Below are 22,683 nucleotides of genomic sequence, written 5' to 3' on the forward strand. Positions count from 1 at the left end.
AATGTTGCAGTTTTCGATCCCCCTACTGATGACATGAGATGTCACATGAAACCACTCCACTTGACAAATATGCTAGAAGACCAAATCATTAACAAGATTTTGGTCGATGTAGGGGTTGCATTCAACATCTTACCTAGATCTATGTTACGAAGGCTTGGTAGGACTGTAGAAGATTTGATACCTCATAATATAGTGGTGTCAGATTTCTGTGGGAAGCCCTCAGATTCTGAAGGGGTAATCTGTTTGGATGTTTCAATAGCTAGCAGGAGAAGACCTATAGTGGTTTTAGTGATTTCCTTACAAGCTAACTTCAACATGTTACTAGGAAGAGAGTAGATACATGGAGTTGGAGAAGTTTCATCAATGGTTCATCAAAAGCTCTTCTTTTGGAATGATGATGCAAACTTGGAGATGGTTGAAGCTGACCATTCATCCTATGGAATATATGTTGCCTTTGCAAGTGAAGGTGATCAAGCAATGGCAATAACTGCTCCATTCGAAGTCAAAGATTCATTCTATGTGAACAAGTCAGGTAATGAAAAAGACAAGTTCTTTTGTTAGGATGCCACTAGGGGTTTCCTATTAATCAACAAGGTCATTGAAAAAATGGCCAAAGTCGAAGAGTCACAACTTCATCAAAAGCATATGCGAACTTTATAGCTCGCTTATCGGCTTATATAGCTGATGGTAAGAAACAAATGGCTACTACGACCATCAAAGTAAAGAAGGAGAAGATGGATACTGGTGTCATCAAGGAAAAAAAAAAGAGATGGATATTGATGCCATTATCGTAAAGAAGGAAGAGATGGATACTGATGTCGTCGTCTAAAAGAAGGAAGAGATGGATATTAATGTCATCATTGAAAAGAAGGAAAATATAGATACAAATTCCATTAAAGGAAAAAGGAAAGAGATGGATATTGATGCCATCGAAGAGAAAAAGGAAGTATAGGACGATAAGGAAAAATCAAAAGATGTTTTCAAGAAAAAAGGTGAGGAGTTAAACTTAGAGAAATTGTTGTCCTCGGGATTAAAAAAGATGGAATCTGAAGATTCTTTGAAAGAAGTTAACTTAGGGAGTAAAGGAAATTGAAAGCCTACATACGTTAGTAAATTGTTAGATATGAGGCTTCAAGAAAAAATAATTTCTCTGTTACATGTGTTCAAGGATTGTTTTGCATGAGATTATGGAGATCTGCCTAGACTCGGTAGAGAATTGGTGGAACATAGATTGTCTATCCGTGAAGGGAAAAAGCCAGTGAAGTAAGCACCAAGAAGATTTGCTCCTAATGTCATGGAGGCCATCAAAGCATAGATAAAAAGGCTACTGAAGGCCAATTTCATTCAAACTACAAGGTATGTTGATTGGATTTCTAATATAGTCCATGTAATTAAAAAGAATGGGAAAATGCGTGTGTGTATAGATTTTACAAATTTAAAAGCAGCAACACCTAAAGATGAATATCCTATTCCAGTTGCTGATATGTTGGTTAATTCAACAGCAGACAATGAAATTTTAAGTTTATTAGATGGTTATTTAGGATATAATCAAATATATATAGCCGAAAATGATGTATCTAAAATTGTTTTTCAATGCTCGGGAGCATTAGGAACATATGAATGGATAGTAATGCCATTTGGTTTAAAAAATGCTGGTGCAACATATCAAGGAGCAATGAATCTTATTTTTCATGATTTGATTGGAAAATTCATGCAAGTCTATATAGATGATGTTGTTGTGAAATCTTAATCAAAAGACAATCATCTATAGCATTTAAGATTATCATTTGAAAGAATGAGAAAGTATGGATTGAAAATGAATCCTTTGAAATGTGTTTTTGGTTTCTCTACAGGTGAATTCTTGGGTTTTGTTATTCATCAAAAGGGAATCGAAGTAGATAAAAATAAGGCTAAAGCCATTTTGGAGACTTCCCCTTCAAAGAATCGGAAAAAACTTTAGTCATTATTAGGTAAAGTGAATTTTCTCAGAAGATTTGTTTCTAATCTGTCATGAAAAACTAAATTGTTTTTGCCTTTAATCAGATTAAAAGACGAAATTGAATTTCGATTGGAAAAGGAACACCAAGAAGCCTTTAATGACATCAAGAGATATCTTGCTAATCCACCAATTCTAGTTCCTCCTATGAAAGGAAGAGACTTGAAATTGTATATTTTAGCATTAGATTGGACTATTGCAAGCATGTTGGTGCAAGAAGATGATAATGACATAGAATGTGTTATCTATTATCTTAGTCAAATTCTTAATGATGTTGAAGTTAGATATAATGCTATAGTAAAATTGTGTTTATGTTTGTATTACTCTTGTACTAAACTCAAGTATTTTATCAATTCTTTTAATGTTCAAGTGTTGTCTCACAATAATGTTATCAAATTTATGTTATCTAAGTCTATTTTGCATAATAAAAGTGGACCCTTGCACTAACAAAATTCTCATTTATCTTTGTGCCTTTGAAAGGTATTAAAGGTCAAATTGTAGCAGATTTTTTGATTGATCATTCAAGCATAGAAATATTGGAATTCTATATGGGAACTAATCCTTGGGTGTTGTACTTAGATGGATCGAAACATGTGAATGGTGTTGGGATTGATGTTGTTTTAATTTCTCCAAATAATACACTTGTGAAAATCCTTTTGAAATCCAACTTTTATGTTCCAACAATGAAGCATAATATGAGGCTTTAATAGTAGGTTTAGAAACATTTTTGAATCTAGGTGCAAAACATGTATTGATTAAGGAAGATTCTGAGTTAGTCATCAATCAATTAACTCATAAATTTAAGTGCATCAAGAGTAATTTGCTTAAATACTTCTCCTATGCAACCAAGTTATTAAGTAGATTTGACGAAGTTGAATTTGAACATGTGTTTCGCGACCAAAACAAAGAAGCTAATGATTTGGCTCAAATTTCATCTAGTTATAAATTGAGTAAACAAAATTTCGAAGCATTGATAACTATCAAGGAAAAAATATAGGAAGAAGTAGAAGTTTTGAATATAGATATATTGACAACTCACGATTGGAGAAAACCCTTAGTCAATTATCTTCAAAATCCTAATTTATCTGTGGATCGAAAGATAAAGTATAAAGCTATAAATTATGTTATTATTAGAGATGTGTTGCATAACAAGGGTATAGATGAAGTCCTATTAAAATGTTTGGCAAAATCAGAAGCTTATATAGCTTCAACTGAAACTCGTGAAGGAATTTGTGGTTCTCACCAAGCTGGTGAAAAGATGAAGTAGATGTTATTTCGACAAGGCAATTATTGGCCAACTATTTTGAAGGATTGCATTAACTATGCAAAATCATGTGAAGAATGCCAGAAACATGGTCCCATGCAACAAGTTCCAACAAGTGAGTTACATTCAATAACAAAACCTTAGCCTTTCTGAGGATGGGCTTTAGATTTGATAGGTCAAATTCATCCACCTTCTTCAAAAGGACATAAATATATCTTGGTTGCAGTGGACTACTTTACCAAGTGGTAGAAGCAATAGCCTTGAGAAATGTTGATCAGGGGGACATAATAAATTTCAAAGAACAAAATATTATTTTTCGATTTGGTATTCCTGAAACACTTACAACAAATCAAGGCACAATTTTTACTAGTAGAAAAGTGGTTCAATTTGTCAATTCTTGAAATATTAAGTTATTAACATATACTCCTTATTATGCATAAGCAAATGGCCAAGTCAAAGCCATAAATAAGAATTTGATAAGCTTAATTAAGAAACATGTTTGTCAAAAACCTAGGACTTGACATGAAAGTTTAGATCAAGTTCTTTGGGCTTATCAAAATTCACCAAAAGGGGTCACGCTGGCCTTTAGTAGCCTTTCTATCTTTGCTTTGATGGCCTCCATGACATTGGGATAAAATCTTCTTGGTGCCTGCTTCACTAGCTTTTTCCCTTCACAGATAGGCAATTTGTGTTCCACCAATTCCCTTATGAGTCTAGGCATATCTCCATAATCCTATGCAAAATAATCCTTGAACTCATGTAACAAAGAAATTATTTTTTCTCGAAGTCCCACATCTAACAATTTACTAACATATGTAGGCTTTCGATTTCCTTCAGTCCTCAGGTTAACTTCTTCCAAAGGATGTTGAGATTCCATCTTTTTTAATCCTAGGGACAACAATTTCTCGAATCCTAAAGGTGAATTGTCATAAATACCTTTAACTCCTCACTTTTTCGCTCCAAAACATCTTTTGATTTTTCCTTATTGTCTAGTACTTTGGTGAATAAACTAATTGATAATCCCAAAGAACTCAATTATAGTTTTATTTAAATAATGAGATGTTGACATATGAATAAATAATGTCCATTGATTAAAATCAATTAGGGGTATATAAATGTATTCCTTTACGAGGAAATGAATAAAGTATCTCAAGTTTTATCTTATTTTCTCTTTAGCCTTTTATAGCTTTTAGTAGTATTTTAGGTTCTTTGTGCATCCATGGGAGTAGGAGGGATGAAAGCACTAATTGATAGAAAGCAATTTTCTATCTATTGCAAATTAACCTAAAAGACTACTAAAAGTTATAAAAGGCTAAAGAGAAAATAAGATAAAACTTGAGATATTTTATTCATTTCGTCATAAAGGAATACATTTATATACCCCTAATCAATGTTAATCAATGGATACTATTTATCCATAATTAACATTTCATTATTTAAAATAAAATATAATTTATAATACAAATATCTAACTATATCCTATATAATTTTTTAACCATTTAATTTTGAGAGCATATTTGGGTCTTCCTAAACCCATCCTAACACTTGCAGAGGTCATTTCTTTGTTTTTACTATCTTTATTTGGTTTACAAAATAGAAGAGTAGACATGCTTCTCCGGCTTTATAAGTCAAGGCACCAAATGCCTGCTTGAATTATTGGGGCAGCCTTCTACAAGTATCTATCGCATTTTATCATAGGGATTAATAAGAGGAGCCTTTAAGTAGGGAGATAACAGAGACTAACCATACCTATTTCACAAATGGCTTTTTACTTAAATCTCCCAAAACAAACGGGTTTATAGGCTCTTAAAGAATCTTTCATACTAAAGTTTCCAAAAGTGGATATAATTTACATGGGCTAAGAGCTCCAACAATCCATCCAGAAATAAAAACCCTGCCACATGAACAACTAAGCCTCCATACACAATCATTGATTCGTGAAAATCAAAGCATGGAGCACTATTTCTAGCATAAACCCTGCTGATACAGAAATTAACCTCAAGACAATGGAACCAAGGAATGCAGAAAGCCATTGAAAAATGAGTGATTTTCTGGCACAAGGCATCCCTACAAATTAGATGCTCAAATACTAAAGCCAAGACAAACATGCATTATCCAAGTGTTTTTCCCACCTCCAACACACCACATTCATTTTAGTGGGGCCTCTTTAACAAAAGAAAGGTTATCTGTTTTATTAGCCAGAGGTGACAGAAGGCGCTTTTCTTGATCATCATCTAATCCTGATGTTGATTGAGATCCACAAGGCGAGGCAGTCGAAAGAGACTCAATGATTTCATCTTCTGCTAACACTAGTCACCAAGATAAGCAGTGCACAAAGTTTACATTTGTTACTAAGATGGAAATCCCAGTATGCATTAGGAATTAGGATAAAGATTGCGTGGGAAAAAAGAATATACGCACCTGAACATTCATGATATTCTGGTAGCTGTTTAACAGTTGTTACTTCCACACATTCAGGAAGTAGACAGCTACAAAATGAACCTAAAAAAATTTCAGGAGAAGGCTGTACTTAGGATCTCATTTTATTAAAACAAGTTACGGAGAATGTGACATGAAAAGTATAGAACAGAGGGAGACAGATGGAATGATATGAATTTGTCACACAAATGATATTATTCTCACACCATGATGTTATAAAAAGCTAAAATAGAATGTCCTTTATTTATGATTTTTGTTTCAGTTTGGTTCTTTAAGATTAAAAAGTTCCCCTTTTTGGCTCCTTATAGAATTTATCATAAACCAAATTGGTTTGCTAATTTTTAGTACAAATGGTATCAATTTTGGTTGACGTGGCAAACATCCATCTGACGTGACATCTCTCACATTTTGTCATGACACTAAGTTGACTGAGTTAGTATATAATAAACCAACGGAAGGATGATTTGGTCTCATAGAGAAACTTTAAAGAACTAAAGTGGAACATTTTAAACTTAAGAGACCAACTTAAAACAAAAAAATATAGTTAAGGAATTAAAATCATAGTTTATCCTATTAATAAATGATGATAAGAAATATGGTTTGATATTTCAAGAAAGTAACTTTCTTGAAGAAAATGGATGGAATGTAATGCAGACACCTCACCGTCAAAACATAGTATAGTTACAATTGGCTGAAACTCAGTTCAAGTATCAGGTAGTTACAAACAAAAACTTCCGTTTTTGTAGATATAACAAATAGATTTTGAGAAGCTTTTTATTTCACTTTCTATTTCATATAGTGTTGGATCATGAAGCCTAAACTTCATATACCAACAGTGTTTGAGTAGACACCTGTTGATGTCATCTGAAAGCAACTATTGTTTAGTTCATAAGAATTCAGAAGACAAATATAAGAATAGGCTTATCCAAGTAACTAAAGTCAGCTACATAGATCACACATGTCAATAAAAAACTTTGTACCCCATTGTCCAGAGGCTCTTCGCTATGCGAAGGTATGGGGGAGGGATGTTGTACGCAGCCTTACCCTTGCATATGCAAAGAGGCTGTTTCCGGATTCGAACCCATGACCAACAAGTCACCAAGGCACAGCTTTACCGCTGCACCAGGGCTCGCCCTCAGATCACACATGTCAATATTAGACTAAAAATCAAATTCTCAAAGAAATATTCATCATAAGATCCCTTTATGGTCTTACCTAGTCTAGCAAGCCGATTCACCCAACCTGGGATCCGTTTTCCATTCAATCTATGAGACATATCATTCGTAAAATGATTGCAGTTCTTAGAAATAAGGTGATAGGTATCCCCATGATACTCATTGGCTATACTTTCAATAAATGTCCGAAACTCAGAAGGATGCATATTTACATGGCCTAAAGTAACAGAACATCTGTACACAAATCGAGGGCACTTCCTTGGCTCCACTTCAAATACTCCACTTGTTGGGAAATCATGGGCTCCAAATCCATACTCCCTACCGTGTACTATTCAAAGAGAGAGACAGAAAAGAATTAAAACAACAGAAACAACAATACAGAACATCAACATATGCAACAAAAGTATGATGATAACTTTTCCTACAGTTATGACATTTGCAGAAAAATTGAAAAAAATAAAAATAAAAAGCTGTCTTTCCAAACTACAATACAGAAAGTGAACTCCTAAATCCTACTTTGTGGATTAAAAGTTATATATATGTAAATAGTAAATATGGTTTCTCAATCCTAAAGTACAAAATGTAGTGTCATATCCTTGAGCATTAATCTAAGAAACAGAGCTGTTTCAAAAGATTGTTTTATAGTTATCAATAATATCTTCACTTGACCACAAATACACATATGGAAGGTTGTCATTGGTTAAATGCTCTTGGTAGTTGCTGTATTTTGAGCCTCTTATTGGGTATTAATCTAATCTTATATGACATTGTTATCTAGTCAAGATTTTGGCTGTTAATTAAGGTGAGTTGATTCAAAGGTTCTGTTTCTGGTATAAGGAAAAGAGGAACTTTCCCTTAGGTTCTTGGAACAAATTCCTGAATGAAAGATTGTTATGAGCCTGATCCACAAGTAGTTTCACGCCTTCCCATGATGTGCATGCTTGCTGCTCATTGCATTGACACCTTAATTTTTCCATCTTTCGATGGCTTGCTCTCTATTTTATAAGCCTAATTCATTACGAGCCATCACACTTTCTGAATATTGACTAAATTTTCTCCTCTTGGGTTTTACATCGGTCTAGGACCTGCATGCATTTATTGTCTGGAATTAATGCAGATTCTTCTGATTTCCTAGGGTGATAATATTTGATTTTTTGGTTCTTCTAAATTGCATTTTACTTGTGGAACATTGGCAACCATTCCAGGTAATGTAATAATTCATTTTGGATTTTTATACAAGACAAGCAAACACCTATATATTGAATTAAACCACATGCTCCTCGCTTGTGCGGGCTCATTTCAACAGGCTCCCATTAATTCCTTTGAGTTTCATTCTTTTGGATGTACTCATCAGGAATACTTAACGTGTTAGCTACAACATTAAGCAGGTCAATATACACAATTCATACATATGTTACCCTGCATTGAATGGATCAACATTTCTCCTTCCCCCTATTATGGAAAGAATAAAGGATAGTAATGCAAACAAGGTGACTATTCTATTCTGAGGAAAAAAAAGCATTGTATTTAAAATTTTCTTTTCGCTGTTATATGTATTTTTTTTAATTTTATGTAAATACCTCTTGGCAAGTTGATGGAAATTCAAACTTCAGATTACCACAAAATTATATTTAATAATACAACAATTCTTATAATAATAATAATAACAAAAAAACATCCTTTCATGTGAAAGAGAAATAATTAACGTTATGGAATGACTAATGGATAAAGAGAAACAATTAATATTAAGGAACGGTGAATGGAAAAAAAGGAAGAAAAAAAAAAGGTGGTGGTGAAAAAAGGAAATAAACAATGAACCTTCAATGCCGGAGTGAAAGATTCCAAACCCTAACCAATAAAGGTAATTATTGAGAGGGGTGAGGTCATAGACATTCAACACCACACGTGTGTTGTTGTTCTTGTTGTCATTGGCATCAGATTTTGAGGTAGAATTGGAGTTGTTGTTGTTGTCGTTCGTCGTGGTCCCCACTATTTCACAGAGAGAGAGAGCGATTGATGTCTCTGCCTGGCTCTCTATGATTTCCTGGGGCAACAAACAACAAACAACCTTGTGTTGCTAATCCCCCAAAAAAAAAAACACTTTAGCTATCAATTATCCTAAATTGATTCATTCATTCATTATTTATTATTATATATGCGACATCTCAGTGCAGATATTACAACGTTAGACCAAACACCACGAAACCCGGATTTGGCTCTCCGCAAATTCTTCGTTCTTTTTTGTTATCACAATCCGTGCCACGTGTGTTGTATGTGTGTTATTCGATGCCGTTAACCTGCGAAACGACGCTTGCTGTGCTAGATGTTCTGTTGTTTAGTTAGTAGTTTACGCTCGAAACAATTTTTTTATTCTATGATTCATTTTTAATTGTGGAATTTTTGGAGAATTTTTATTTTTATTATTTGTAAAATTTAAGATCACATTAATTATTATTTTATTGATTATATTTTTATTTATCTCATAATTTTTGATTAATTTATTCATATAAAGTAGAAAGAGAGAGATAAAAATAAAAAATTTCATAACAATTTTATAACTCGAGTTTGTAACAATTAATCTAGTGTCATTACATAGTCCTTGAGTTTGGTCTAAGTTTCTTAACAACATGATAGGTGATCCAATTTTGATTTTGATATTATGATTCGGTAGATCGGATGTTGTTAATGAATTAAGAAATTCTGTTGTTAGTGATCGAAAATGAGAACTCTCTAGTGTTTCTGATTTGCCCACATAATCAACACTTAGATATTCCATTTGGTCACCTGTGATTTTTTGTCAGGTTATCATATCAGATGAAGGATAAAAAGAGTAAAAAAATTAGAAGATCAGTATGGAGATAACATATTTAATAGATTTGATTACTAATCTTGTAGAATGTTTGATAAGAATGACATAGAGTCCAAATTTATATATAATTAGAATTGGATTAAGCATGTTATAATCACCTGGTATCAATGATAGTATAATCATTAACTTGTTGTACGGTTTCATTTGTGGAAGCTAATATGGCTCTGGTTTGAAAGTATTCATGATTGCTATGATGGTGAGATAAATTTGGAAATGTAGAATTAACTGTTGCATAGAGTGGGTCATCATATTCTGTGATTAACAGATCTTTTGGAATTTCAATTGAACCATAGCCATCATTTTGCTGGCCAGCAATTCCATCACCAATATTAAGGATCCACTCCGCAAATGTTGCAGTTTCTTCTTTTTCTGTTGCATCTGTATTGGCTTCTAAACACATGTTTTTCGACAGTGTCAAAACATGGCAATGATTTCATAGATAAGATGAAATAATAGTTGAATTAACAATATCAGAGCAGCTACCCCTAGGAATGACTGGTAGAATCTGCCGGAAATCTCCACCAAATACCATAACTTTGCCACCAAAGATTTTATCAGAACTTAATTTCGCCTTAATAACATCTCTCAGACTTCGATCAAGTGCTTCAAAACAGAATTTGTGAGCCATGGGGGCTTCATCCCAGATGACAAGACTTGCTTCATTCAATAATTCAGCCAATTGTGTTCCTTGATGAATATTGCACGTCGAGTCTTCAAATATCGGAACGAGAATTTTTAATTTTGAATGTGCTGTTTTTCCTCCAGGCAATAACAAAGAAGCTATGCCGCTAGAAGCAACCATAATAACTAGTTTATTGTCAGCTCTCAATGAGGCTGCAAGTGTCTTCCAAATAAATGTTTTGCCTGTTCCTCCATATCCATATAAGAAAAACATTCCACCTTCATTTTTATTGACAGCCTGAATAATTTGGTTATAAATTTTTGCTTGTTGGTCTGTATGCATAAAGATTGTTCTGGTTTTAATAACAGCTTGAAATTCCAGACTGAAACACAAGGAAGGAAAAAAAGGAAGGCAAGTTAGTACAATAAATAAACCTGTCATTTGAGAAAAAAGGTTAAGGAATTTAGATCTAAGTTCTTCATTGTTGAAATTCAGCTCAGACAAAAAGAGGTCGTTGTCTGCATGTGTTAGTAAATTTGCATTCTCAGGATATGGCATGGAAGGATAGTCTTTAAGTGAACTTTGATTGGCTTTTAACAACTTTTCAACTTCAAGCAATACCAGATTCATTAGATTGGAGTCATCAATATGTAATCCTAAGACATTTGAAAAGGAAGTTAGATAATGTTTATGATAAAAGTTTTCTGTGTCAAGCTATATGTAAGCCAACCTGGAGTGTTTGATAATCTGTGATGACTATATACAATATCATCACTTAACCAATGCTAAGTTTTTTCCCACACTTGTTCAGGTTTGTTCATGGTACCTGTCAAAAGTAATAATACAAAAAGATTCCTTAGATAAGGTGCTGAGCCCCAGTCTTTTGCTTCCTAGATTGCAGCAATGAATTCTCTATCATCCTGTAAAAAACCCATAGCAAAACATGCTTCTCTATATGTAGAATATTCAACACCATCAATTTTTCTGATATCTTCAAATGAGATTGGTCCTCTACAGACAGTCAGCATCATCCTCAAATAAAATAATTCCCCTGTAGTTGGAGGAACCCATTGAAGTCTGCCAATAGTATAACCCTTTTTCCTAAGTTGCCAACATCTCTGTTTCTGGTTATACACGAACTTAGTTACAAATTCAAAATAAGTCAGCTTTTGACCTTCAAGAAAAACTTGGTTTGTATTCATCCAAGCTATAAATTTTGATTCAGAAATGCTTGGGTTAGAGAGGAGATCATCAATATCATCATGGTCTTGGCAGAGAACGCTATGTTGGCCTGGAAGATGGAACTGTAGCCTCTCTACAGAAGGTTTTCTACCATGTATTGGAAAACCAAAGATCCTCCAAGTAGATTCACATGGAGAAATGTATCTATAATAAAAAATAATAAATACAATCATAAGATGATTTACATATTAAACTTGGCTCATACCTGCAATCCATATATTCCTTCATTTCATCATTCGGAGTGTTTGCATGCGGAACTGTTTCATTGTCATCATGTACCATGACAGCGGTAACTCTATCGTATCCTTTATTGATGTACTTGAGTAAATATTTGATAGCAGGGCTTTGGTTACACCATTCAATATTTATATGTGCTTGGTATTTTTTTCAACAATTTTGGATTGTAGGGTACAATACATCTATTATCAATTATAATACCATTCTTGGTTATTGTCCGACCAGTATTTCTTCTACGATACACAGGATAACCATCTCCATCTATAATAGTTGTGGCCTGAAACTTTTTTGGATAAAATCGACTGCATTTGCCTTCCTTCATGCATGGAGATGCAGGCCTCAAAATTCCGCATGGACCATGAACCATGTGATTTTGCACTAATTTATAGAGTTTAGGATCATCTTTTTGTGACGGTATTTCTGTTGATATAATATGATCAATATCATTTGGAGATGGATATTTGTTGTTGGCGTGTAAAAATAACAATAAATGGACATGAGGAAGCCCTCGTTTTTGGAATTCCACTGTGTACATGTCTGTAGTTGTAACCAAATATGATTAATAGAAAGATATTAAAGAAAACATAATTTACAATAAGTTGCTTATCTGTTTGTAGTAGAAATAGGAATTAGCATCAACTTACATCCGACGACTTTGCCTAGCAGGTGATTCTTTGTAATGTATGATAACATCTGCTCATATTTAAGCTTGAAAATGCGGGAGATTATTTCTGGCCTATCTATTGGTGTTAAATTCAAAGGTGTCAGCAGCTTATGAATTTCAGGCCAATTTGGATTGCAGGTAAAAGTAATAAAAAGATTTGGGAAGCCTACGTGACTGCATATAGCTATGCCATCAAAATAAAGTCGATCCATGTAGCGTGGGCTACCAACAAAGGTTGAAGGTAAGATGATCCTCTTGTCTTGGCCTAAACCTTCTGTATTTCCAGCTTCAGATGACTACTGCAAGCTACAGAACTTGTCAACTCTGAGTTTCTTTTGGTTGTTTCTAACATAGGAGAGTCTTTCGGATTCAATCATTGTGTATCCTTCAGCAACAAATTGTTGGAATACTTTTCTAGAATGCAGCAGAGTTTAACCTTCATTGGGTCTGCATTGCAGTCTATAAGCAAACCACTCTCTCATTGTAAGACGATTCCTTTTTCTTTTTTCCCCACTTAATGTATCACAATGTAGAATGTCAGGCCTATATCCATCTTCTCCATAAGGAAACAATAGAGGATATTGTAGAGCTAGATAACTACAATGTAATTCATGTACCCTCTGTAATTGCCCATTTTGAGTTTCAACAATAATATCTCTGTTCGAATTTGCATCAATATCACCTGCAATAAGTGCAGCAACTTCTGGAACACTTGGTACATTATATGTACGACCATCTTTTTCTTGACCAACAATCAATTTGAGTCTGACATTATGCACTTGAGTGTCTGTCAATCTATCCTTTGCCATCCTGAAACTTTTTGCATGAGCATTGTTTTCATCCAGCATTTTTTGCAAATTTGAGACAATATGTGCCTCTATTTCATTATAGTGGCTGAAAAACTAGATATTCAAATTTATCAAAAATTAAGAGGATGTTAATGTAAAATAAACAATGGACATCAATGTAAATCAGAGATGTTATATTGGCATTGTGTTGTTAATTACCTCATGGCGTTAATTCTATTTTGAACTTCATTTTATGTTTCATAGATATACAATTGTGCAAATTTAGGTTCTTTTCCAAGCATTGGTAATAGACTTCCAATTTTGTGACACGGTTGACCTTGAATTCTGATTGTAGGAGGACCTCTCGAATGACTAATTGTTTTGTCAAATTTAATACCAGCAGAAGTAAATGTGAACATCATGTTATAAGTTCTTATGTTCTGTTGATAATTTTTTGCATGAGCTGTATTTTGCTCAAATAGAACTTGCTGCAGAAATTTAGGTGGATTCTGTAACAATGGAAGTTCAATCTTCTCATCTCCACAACATAGGCTGAATCGTGGGCTTAAGGTATTTGAATGTTTTGATATGTTTTCATTATACCACATTTTAGCATTACAATGTCTACATTGTATGATCTGGTCACCAAGATCAAAATATTCTTGAATAATAACATTAGATATTAGACCATAACTGTAACTCTCAAAAATTTAATTTTTATAGGAATGACTAAAATAGATAGAAGAACATTAACTGGTAGCAAACATCAAAATACTTCAGGATATGTTTTATTGTGTCATTTAAAAAACAAAAAGAATTCTATAAGACATTTACCTCCTGTGTCCATTGAAGAATCATGATGCGAGGATTCACAGTTTGGATATCCAACTGAAGAAATAGTCTGAGATTCTACGAAAGTTGCAGTTAGTTATTATGATTAGAAGTGAAATTAATAAATCAATGAAGGAGATTTGTAATCCTACCTTCTGCTGATCCAGAAGTCTCATTCTCAAATGAATTGCAGATATTAACTTCAAAACAAAAAAAGGATTATAGAAATAACAAATAATGATAATGATTCAAACGAAATGTTGAAATGACATGCATTGCTATAATTTTGCATCAAACCTACGATATCGTATCAAGATAATTTACTAATATGAGCTGAATGTAAAGATATAAAAATGTTATCTTTCATAACTTACAATGATCTTCAGCATCGTGTGAAGCCCGATCGGCAGTTGCATGGACACTATGGGATGGTGTCTTTGGTTGGTTATAATCATCTTCAATATGGGATGAAGTTGGATTGACACTTGCATGGACACTATCCTGAACATTAAGATGGACCTTTTGTTGTCTAATCCGCTTTATATTGCTCCTGGCTTTTGCTGGACCAAACTTGCTTGTAAATCTATGGTTTTCCATGTTCCTGTTGCCTTCAGTTGATGATATTGTAGTTTATATTTGAACAGTGGAGTGTTGTTGGGGACATTATAGTTGAAGTTTTTTCGGTTAAAGGTTATTCAAATGAGCTTTGTCATAATTAACTTAAGCAGTAAGTAATGAAATGCAACTAAAAGAGTGTAATAAAAAATTTGGAATTTATAGCTGGCAAAATCTGGATACTTTTAATTTAAATAGTAATGACACATGTACCTATAGACATGGGTTGGTAACATTGATAAGGAACTTCATATCAAGTATGTTGCGAGTAACAGAAGTAGCATTCATTCATTGATAAAATATTTAGCCTCGGCTTCTTTAAAGTCACATCTTGTATAATATTTAAAAAGTTAATGACATTACATGATGAATACATGAGAGCTATATTTGTTTCTTCCTGTATACATGCGGAATTGCATACCAGATTTTGCTTGATGCATATTATAAATTGACTTAAATTAAATTAAACTCAGGCTATTAAGCTCGACACAGGTGTTGACCGATAAGGAATTTGATATCAAATATGTTGTGAGGAACAGAAGTAGAATTCATTCATTGATAAAACATTTAGTCTGCCCTTCTTTAAAGTCATAGCTTGTGTTATTTTATAAAAGTGTACAAAATTACATGATGAATACATGAGAGCTATTTTTGTTTCTTCCTATATAGATGCGGAACTGGATACCAGATTTTGCTCGATACATATCATAAATTAAATTAAGTTCAGGCTATTAAGCTCTACACAGGTGTTGACCAAATTTGTTAATCAAGACATTTATTCAATTATAAACAACGAATCATCCACGCATGGGTCACTTACCGTGGAATAAATAATGTTTTTTTTTAAATCTTCTATTTAAAAAATAATTAATCATAATCTCGGTTAATAAATTAACACATCTAAACATTGTGCAAAAGATATAAACAACATGTTAGCCTGGAATAACGCATGCTAGTATAAGCATAATGTTTGACAGGATCATAGATGAAAATAAAACAAATTAAAGAGTTCTATTACAATTCCCAAATAAACAAGATGTTAGATTGCAATAGCCCATGCCATACAGGGTTACACACCAAAATAAAACAAAGATAGTTCAATAACAATTTCCAAAAAACCAACAAAAAAGCTAAAAGTGTTGGTTGTTCCTAACCAACAAAATTTATTCAATCTTCTCATGTTTTGCTAATTTGTTGGACGATAGCTGAGCTGGTGAAATCTGGGAGCTTCTTGCTTCATCATCACGTTCATTAAATGGCTGTCATTTTGTTGGTGTCAAGGGAAGTCCAATAAGTGGATCATGGTCTACTGTTATAGAAATGGATTGCTGGATAGAACAAACAATAACAATAAGTTAATGCAAAAGCTGAACTTCATGCAAATGGTAGTCGGGATTCTTGATCCCATTCGATAATCTTTATGAATGTGGATTAGAATCCTGGTCCAAATATCTCTATGCAAATACTATATTGCAATAAGACACCAAAACCTAAAACTTACACATTCATCGTGGACAGGATCATTGGAATCAAACGGTGTTGTAGCTTTAATCTTTGAACATGTCTGCGTAAGATGTTGATTGATATCGGCAGAATCAATGAAAAATAAATTAGCATATAAATAAGATATACATATAACAATAATGAAGAAAAACAACTCCATAAAATAGGACCTCAGCATCAGGAAACATGTCCAGAACATCATTAATTAAAGCTAAGTCACTGGAGCACTTCAAAACAGTAGAATTTTTATACTGCGGCTGGATTTTGACTTTGAAGGCGAGCAGATGACCCAGTAGTTTATCAAGTGCTTTTGGGGAGGCATTTAAATCTAGATCACCATCCTTGAACAGGAAAAAACACAAATAAAATTAAAGATTATCCCAAGATTAAATTTTTTATTTTGAAATTATAGACACCTACTTCTATTTTGAGGGTATTGACTTCATCAGCTGACTGCCCAATCAATTCAGTGCATTCACGATCCCACAGGAGAAATTTTGTGTTTTGATCTTTATAATTGACCATCACTTCAACTCTATATCTGGAAACATATATAATAGGGTTAAATACTAAAAAGAAATTAAAACATAAATATAGGGGCATAGAAATTTAAAAAGCATAACAAATACCTAAGCACAGCTCGATCATTATGTTTGCCACATGGGCACACAAATGGTTCTGGATAGACATTTGTTTTCTTATAGCACTGAATGCAAGATGCATAACATCATGAATGATTGTCCATAACAATCCTCGTGATTGTACCAACAGTAACACAAACAAACTCCTGCAGGAAATATTACAACTATAAAATTCAGCAGGAGGCATCCAAAGAAGTGATAAACAGGTAAACATATATAAGACAATTACTTCACAAAGGTTGTTTATCTTAGAAATGGTATTTGCCTCTGACTTGGAAATGAATGTCTCCCTTGATGATAACTGAGTAGAACCTGAAGGCTGTGAACTCCACTAGGAACGATGTGTCAAAACTGAGCGGATCTCAATGCCCAATTCTGAAAGCCTATACATACTAAATCAATAACAGACCGAAGGAAAAAAAAACAAACATATATTAATAACAACATGAGGCAAATACTTCTGATTGAATTCTTCAATTGGTGTCAGTGGCTCATTAATAGTCAATTTAGAAGCCTTCAAAGAATTGCTAACCGAGCATGGATAGGATCCTGTACCACTCAGAAATGAAAGCATAACTTGGATCCAATGAAGATGAAAAACAACTAACTATATATCATAGTATACCTTGGCCCTCTTTAATTCTGGCATTGGTCAACAACACAATAATAGGCCCTTCACTCTCATGGTGATCCAAATATTCCAGAAATTGGACACAATAATCGTCCCATAGAGTGCAAGACACCAATTGGTTACTGAAACAAAACAATTCATTATACAAACAATCAATTAACAACATACAACCATACAGTCATACAACCATGAGTAACTCATAGAACATATCAGACGTTTACCTCAAATTCATAAGCTTAAAAACAACTCTCTTACTTATAGGTGAAATATGATGAAAGACAAACTCGCCGACAACACCAATGATGTCTAAAAAATCAAGTAAAAATCAGTAACGGAAAACAAAACCCACAAACATTGGTGATGAAATTAGAAATGTCAATCTAGCTGCCTTCACCTACTAATAGGTCAGGCTGTAATTGGCCAGCAATGACATCTGAAAAATCTACAAATCTATACTTTTTTAAAGGAAGGCCATCTAATTCACACTGTCTGACAACTGTAACTCCAATAAATATCAATTTATATGGATGATCACAAACTATGTACTGTCTATCATTCTTAGTGACTCTAAAATTGTGCATCACATAAGTACAACCTTCCTTCAAATCCATTTTCCATGCTTTTAACTGGTCTTGCTTACAGACCACGTGGATCTGATCACCCTATGAATAATAAAAATATCTAATTAATGGCTATAAACAAAGTCAATTCATGAACAAAAAGAACAAATTAAGAGCATACGTCAGAGTCAACAATGATCATCTCAGCTTGTTCAGACCTGCCCGGTGTCCCAACAAACCAGAGCTCAATTATCCTTACAGTAAGTTTTAGAGTTTCTTTAGATCCATCAATGTTTTTTATCTTGTCAGCAATATGTGCCATTAGTCTGAACAAAAAGTCAGACACTTACGTAGAAATTGAAACCACAAAAAAACCAGATAACATGATAACAACAACAAATAGAATGTTATTTATTGGAAAATACAATAATAAGTCAAACCATAAATATGATGACTCAGATTGAAAGAATAATCGAGCTGACCTGATTCTATTTTTTTCGACAGCCAACAGTAGCACCAAAAAGGAACAACAATATATAGTATCTATCAAACATAAAAAATTTATGTCATGATGAATAACATCAGAGAAAACATGAATTAAAAAAATAGGGAATAGACAAGAATGCATAAATATGGACCAAAACTTAAGGCCCCACAACCAAAAAACATTGCAGGTATGGCCATTCAAGGTGACCTCGATAGGAAAATAGTACTCTCGTAATGATACCTTAGCTATTACCCGATTTTGTTTGACCTCCTTAAAAACATACAAAAAACAACACCAACCAACAGGCCGATCGTAAAAAAGAGTAAGAAACAAACATGCATAAACAACACCAAACATGCATGTATTAAAACAAAACAGTTGTCACCGTAAACAAATGTAAAGTAAAAAACAAAACCGCAAGAACTCAAACCAAAATGCACGACAACACGAATTCTCCACAAAATGGAAACTTCGAGCAGCTAGAAAATTTAAACCCAATTTTGTTTGCCCTGGCTAAAAGCATACAAAAAAAAACACCACCCTATAGGTCGATCGTTAAAGAGGGTAACAAACAAACATGCATAAACAACACCAAACATGCATGTATTAAAGCAAAACACCTGTGACTATAAACAAATGTAAAGAAAAAAAAAACAGAACCGCAAGAACTCAAACCAAAATGCACGACAATAGGAAATCTGCACAAAATAGAAAGTTCGAGCAGCTGGAAAGTTTAAACCTAAGAACCAAGAAAAGTTTAGGCAAGACCAAATGCATACAAAATGGAAGGCCTGGGAGCAGTTTCAAAATCGAACTTTAAATAATGGAGGAACAAAAACGAAAAAGAAAGAAACCAAACCAAGGAAAGAAAACAGTGAGAGAATGCGCAAAGACAGAGTAAGAACTTCCTTGATCTTGAATGATCGGGAATGCATGCAAAAGCTGGAGTAGTAGTTGAAGGAATGACCGGGAATGCATGCAGAGAGCGACAGTTGGAGCCAGAATAAAATACCCAAAAAACCAACAAGCAGGCATTTTTTTTCCTCGAATGTGTTTTATTTTTTTGTATTATTTAATAAATGGATGTCTAATAATTTTAGTGTTGAAGGTGAAGTCGTCTTGTTGAAAGTTACAAATGATTGTATTTGTATTAATAGAGGTTATTACAATAGTATTTTAAAAAATGCAGGGTATAATAATAATGATAGTATTTGAGGTTAAAGCATAACAACACAAAAAAAAAACCTTGCCTAGAGTTTATTCACAATAACAATAATAATTATAATAGTAATAATGAATATAATAAAATAAAATAGAATTTGATGAAGTGGTCACTTCCAATGAATAGGGAAAAATCATTTGTTAATTTGCATATTAATTTTTAATGCTTAATTTTCTCATGAATGATGTGTTATTGCAGTATTAGGTTATATATTTGCAGAAGCCTAAAGCGGTGTTTTTATTCTCAAGTTGACTTTAATGAATTTTCTCTGTTTGATAATTGCGCAGTTATGCTTATTCATTTTGCACATGGTGAATTTTAGTTTTGAGTGTTTATTATGTTGTGTTTAGGGAAAATGAGGCCTATTTTCTGTGGAAATTTTGAATATGATGCCCGACAATCAGAGCTCGAGCAGTTTTTTTGCCGATATGGGAAGGTTGATAGGCTGGAATCTTCCTGTAAGAATACAAATTGTTGTACTAATTGGTAATCAAAAAAGACAAATTCTTGTAAATTTTGAAGGCCCAATTTAAAAATTGTTGTAACAATAGACTCTTGTCATTTGTAAGGAAAATGATATCATGATTTTTTTTAAAAAAATTTAAATTTAAATTACCAATATAATAATCAGACATGGTAAATTTAAATAATGTGCTAAACATGTTACACTAAAATGGAGATTGTTTTTTTTGAAATATCGATAAAATAAGTTTGATTTTTTGTTTGAAAAAATAAACAGTTAACACAAATGCAGTCAAATATTTTCCATTCTTTCATGTAAAATTTCTATAAAAACAAACTATGGTAACCATATTTTATTTTAATAATTCATACTAATATTAATTATTGACTATATCTATGCTAAATCATGAAAAACATTATAAGTTCCATGATAAATATTTGCAGTGGATAAAAATGACACTATCATTATAATTAGAAAGCATTGTTTTGGGAAAATATAATAAATGCATTATATATATAATAAAAATTATATATATCCAAACATGTACAATTGATATAATTAACAATCTGACATGTATCATTATACGTTTAAAATGTAAAGCAACTAAAAATTGTTTTAAAAATGGAAATAGGAATTGGGAAAAAAAATCCATATACATTGTGTCGAAAACCATGTAAGAAGAATAGTCTTGCAGAAAAAAGTTTGTAAAAAACGGTGAGCAAATAATAATAATAATAGTATTTCTGATGTACGCCAAAGTCGGCAATTTTATTTAATTACATAATAGGAATAAAATGATGAGCAAGCTTAATCAAAATATAAATAACAAAATATAACCAAATAGAACAAAAGGATACTTAATTATCATGGTTAAACTTTGGCAGGAAAAAACATCGAAGCAACAAAATAATAAAGCATAAATTGTCTGATACTGTATGGTATTTGAGTAACAACATTAATAAAAACATAAAAGAAATAAACAACAAAGAGTCTGTGTCCATGGTGTCTGCACATTATCTTCAGTGGGAAAGGTCCTCATCATCCCATATAATTTCCTTTATAAATACAACTTCCCATACATGTTCGTCAAATCTGAAGAAGAATATTACCTCATCTCCGGCCATTAAATTATTTTCAGAGAGATATTGGGACCATGGCTGGGCAACAGATGGGACACCATCGTGCATGGTGATTTTCCATTGTTGACGTTTGCCATAGCCTCTCTGAACAGGAATAATTTTTGTGATCCAAACAAAAAAGTGAAAGCTGCTGGTGGAAGGACCTGCATTGAAAAAAAAATAGTGATCATACGATTGAATGCTTTGTTGTATTGTATTTATAGCACTCATGGTTATTTAAATTTAACCAATATTAAGACAAAAATTAAAAAATTGAATAGGTTTGTTGTCATAAAGAAAAGTTGGGGTGAGAAAAATAACAACATGTAGTCAACGTTAAACCAAAATAAAAGTAAATAATTTAATAGCATGAATATAATTGAGTGGCTAGCAAACAATTACCAAAGGGAGGCTCAGTTGCATCATGTGTTCAGTGACATCGGCTATAAAGATGTGTCTCCTGGTTGTCAGAACCGACCTTGGACGGAGCTGCCCAAGGATAGGTCCAATGACATCCACCTTGAAGGTGGTATTTTTGTCACCACCAAAAAACCGCAGGATGACGCTGTCGTCAATTCCGTGAGTTCTTCTAAAGTCTTTGAGGCCATCAGAAAAAAAGTATCGGCTACCATATCTGCGAAGCCTAATAAAATGTGTGGTTCCATTATGCTGAAACAAAACATACGTCGGATAATGTGGCCTCCACTGTCTATGGTAAGACAATGGAACCTCAATCATATTCTGCAGGGAAACATGTTAACATAAATTAAGAGAATTTTGTTTCATATGAAATAAGACAATAGGGAAAATGGTTGAATGCTGACCTTGGAAACACGGAATGCGGCCGAAAACCGTATTGTCGCCAACCAGTTTGATCAGTCCTATAGCACAAAAATTAATTAAATTTGCCACAGAACAAAACAGGGAATAATTAATCAAAAACTGGATAGGAAAAAATAAAGCACAAATATTAGACATCAGAATCTAGTTTTTATAAGTCAAAATATGAAAGTAAAAGCCAGGTTGTTTGTATTGTGTATATTAGGGCAGACAATATTGAATGGCCTCTGCTATAGAATTTCTATGACTCTGAATTCTTAATGCAGAAAAGCTTTTGTTCTCAAATTTGTATTATAAATTATAAAACTGGGAGAGTGATTTATATATGACCTCTAACAGACAACAGTCCTTGAATATGGATCGTTAGTAAATTATAAAAAACCTAATGTTGTCAGAATATTCAACATGCATGAGCGAGTATTAAAAATTAGGATCAATATATGGAAACATCTTGCAATTAAATACGAAGCAACAGA

The 22,683-nt window shown here is 33.1% G+C and overlaps 1 protein-coding gene across 1 annotated transcript; it reads right to left on the reverse strand.

Moving 5' to 3' along the window:
- Positions 1 to 16,004: 16,004 nt before the first annotated feature.
- On the reverse strand, positions 16,005 to 22,105 carry LOC114416011. Its single transcript, XM_028380891.1, has 11 exons — positions 21,846 to 22,105; positions 18,259 to 18,403; positions 17,912 to 18,179; positions 17,739 to 17,823; positions 17,512 to 17,639; positions 17,332 to 17,435; positions 16,875 to 16,951; positions 16,666 to 16,786; positions 16,416 to 16,586; positions 16,244 to 16,306; positions 16,005 to 16,070 (listed from the first exon to the last, which is right to left on the reverse strand). Exons 1-11 carry the CDS (start codon positions 22,103 to 22,105, stop codon positions 16,005 to 16,007), a joined length of 1,488 nt encoding a protein of 495 aa, XP_028236692.1.
- Positions 22,106 to 22,683: the final 578 nt, after the last annotated feature.

Source organism: Glycine soja, chromosome 6 (assembly GCF_004193775.1).
Source record: "Glycine soja cultivar W05 chromosome 6, ASM419377v2, whole genome shotgun sequence".
Taxonomy (NCBI): Eukaryota; Viridiplantae; Streptophyta; class Magnoliopsida; order Fabales; family Fabaceae; genus Glycine; species Glycine soja.

Coding starts and splice junctions, on each gene's coding strand:
- LOC114416011 (XM_028380891.1), bottom strand. CDS start 22,105: ATGATTGAGGTTCCATTGTCTTACCATAGACAGTGGAGGCCACATTAT. Junction 18,180..18,258: donor TGATCATTGTTGACTCTGAC/GTATGCTCTTAA, acceptor TATTATTCATAG/GGTGATCAGATCCACGTGGT. Junction 16,071..16,243: donor ATCCTGTCCACGATGAATGT/GTAAGTTTTAGG, acceptor TGTTCTATCCAG/CAATCCATTTCTATAACAGT.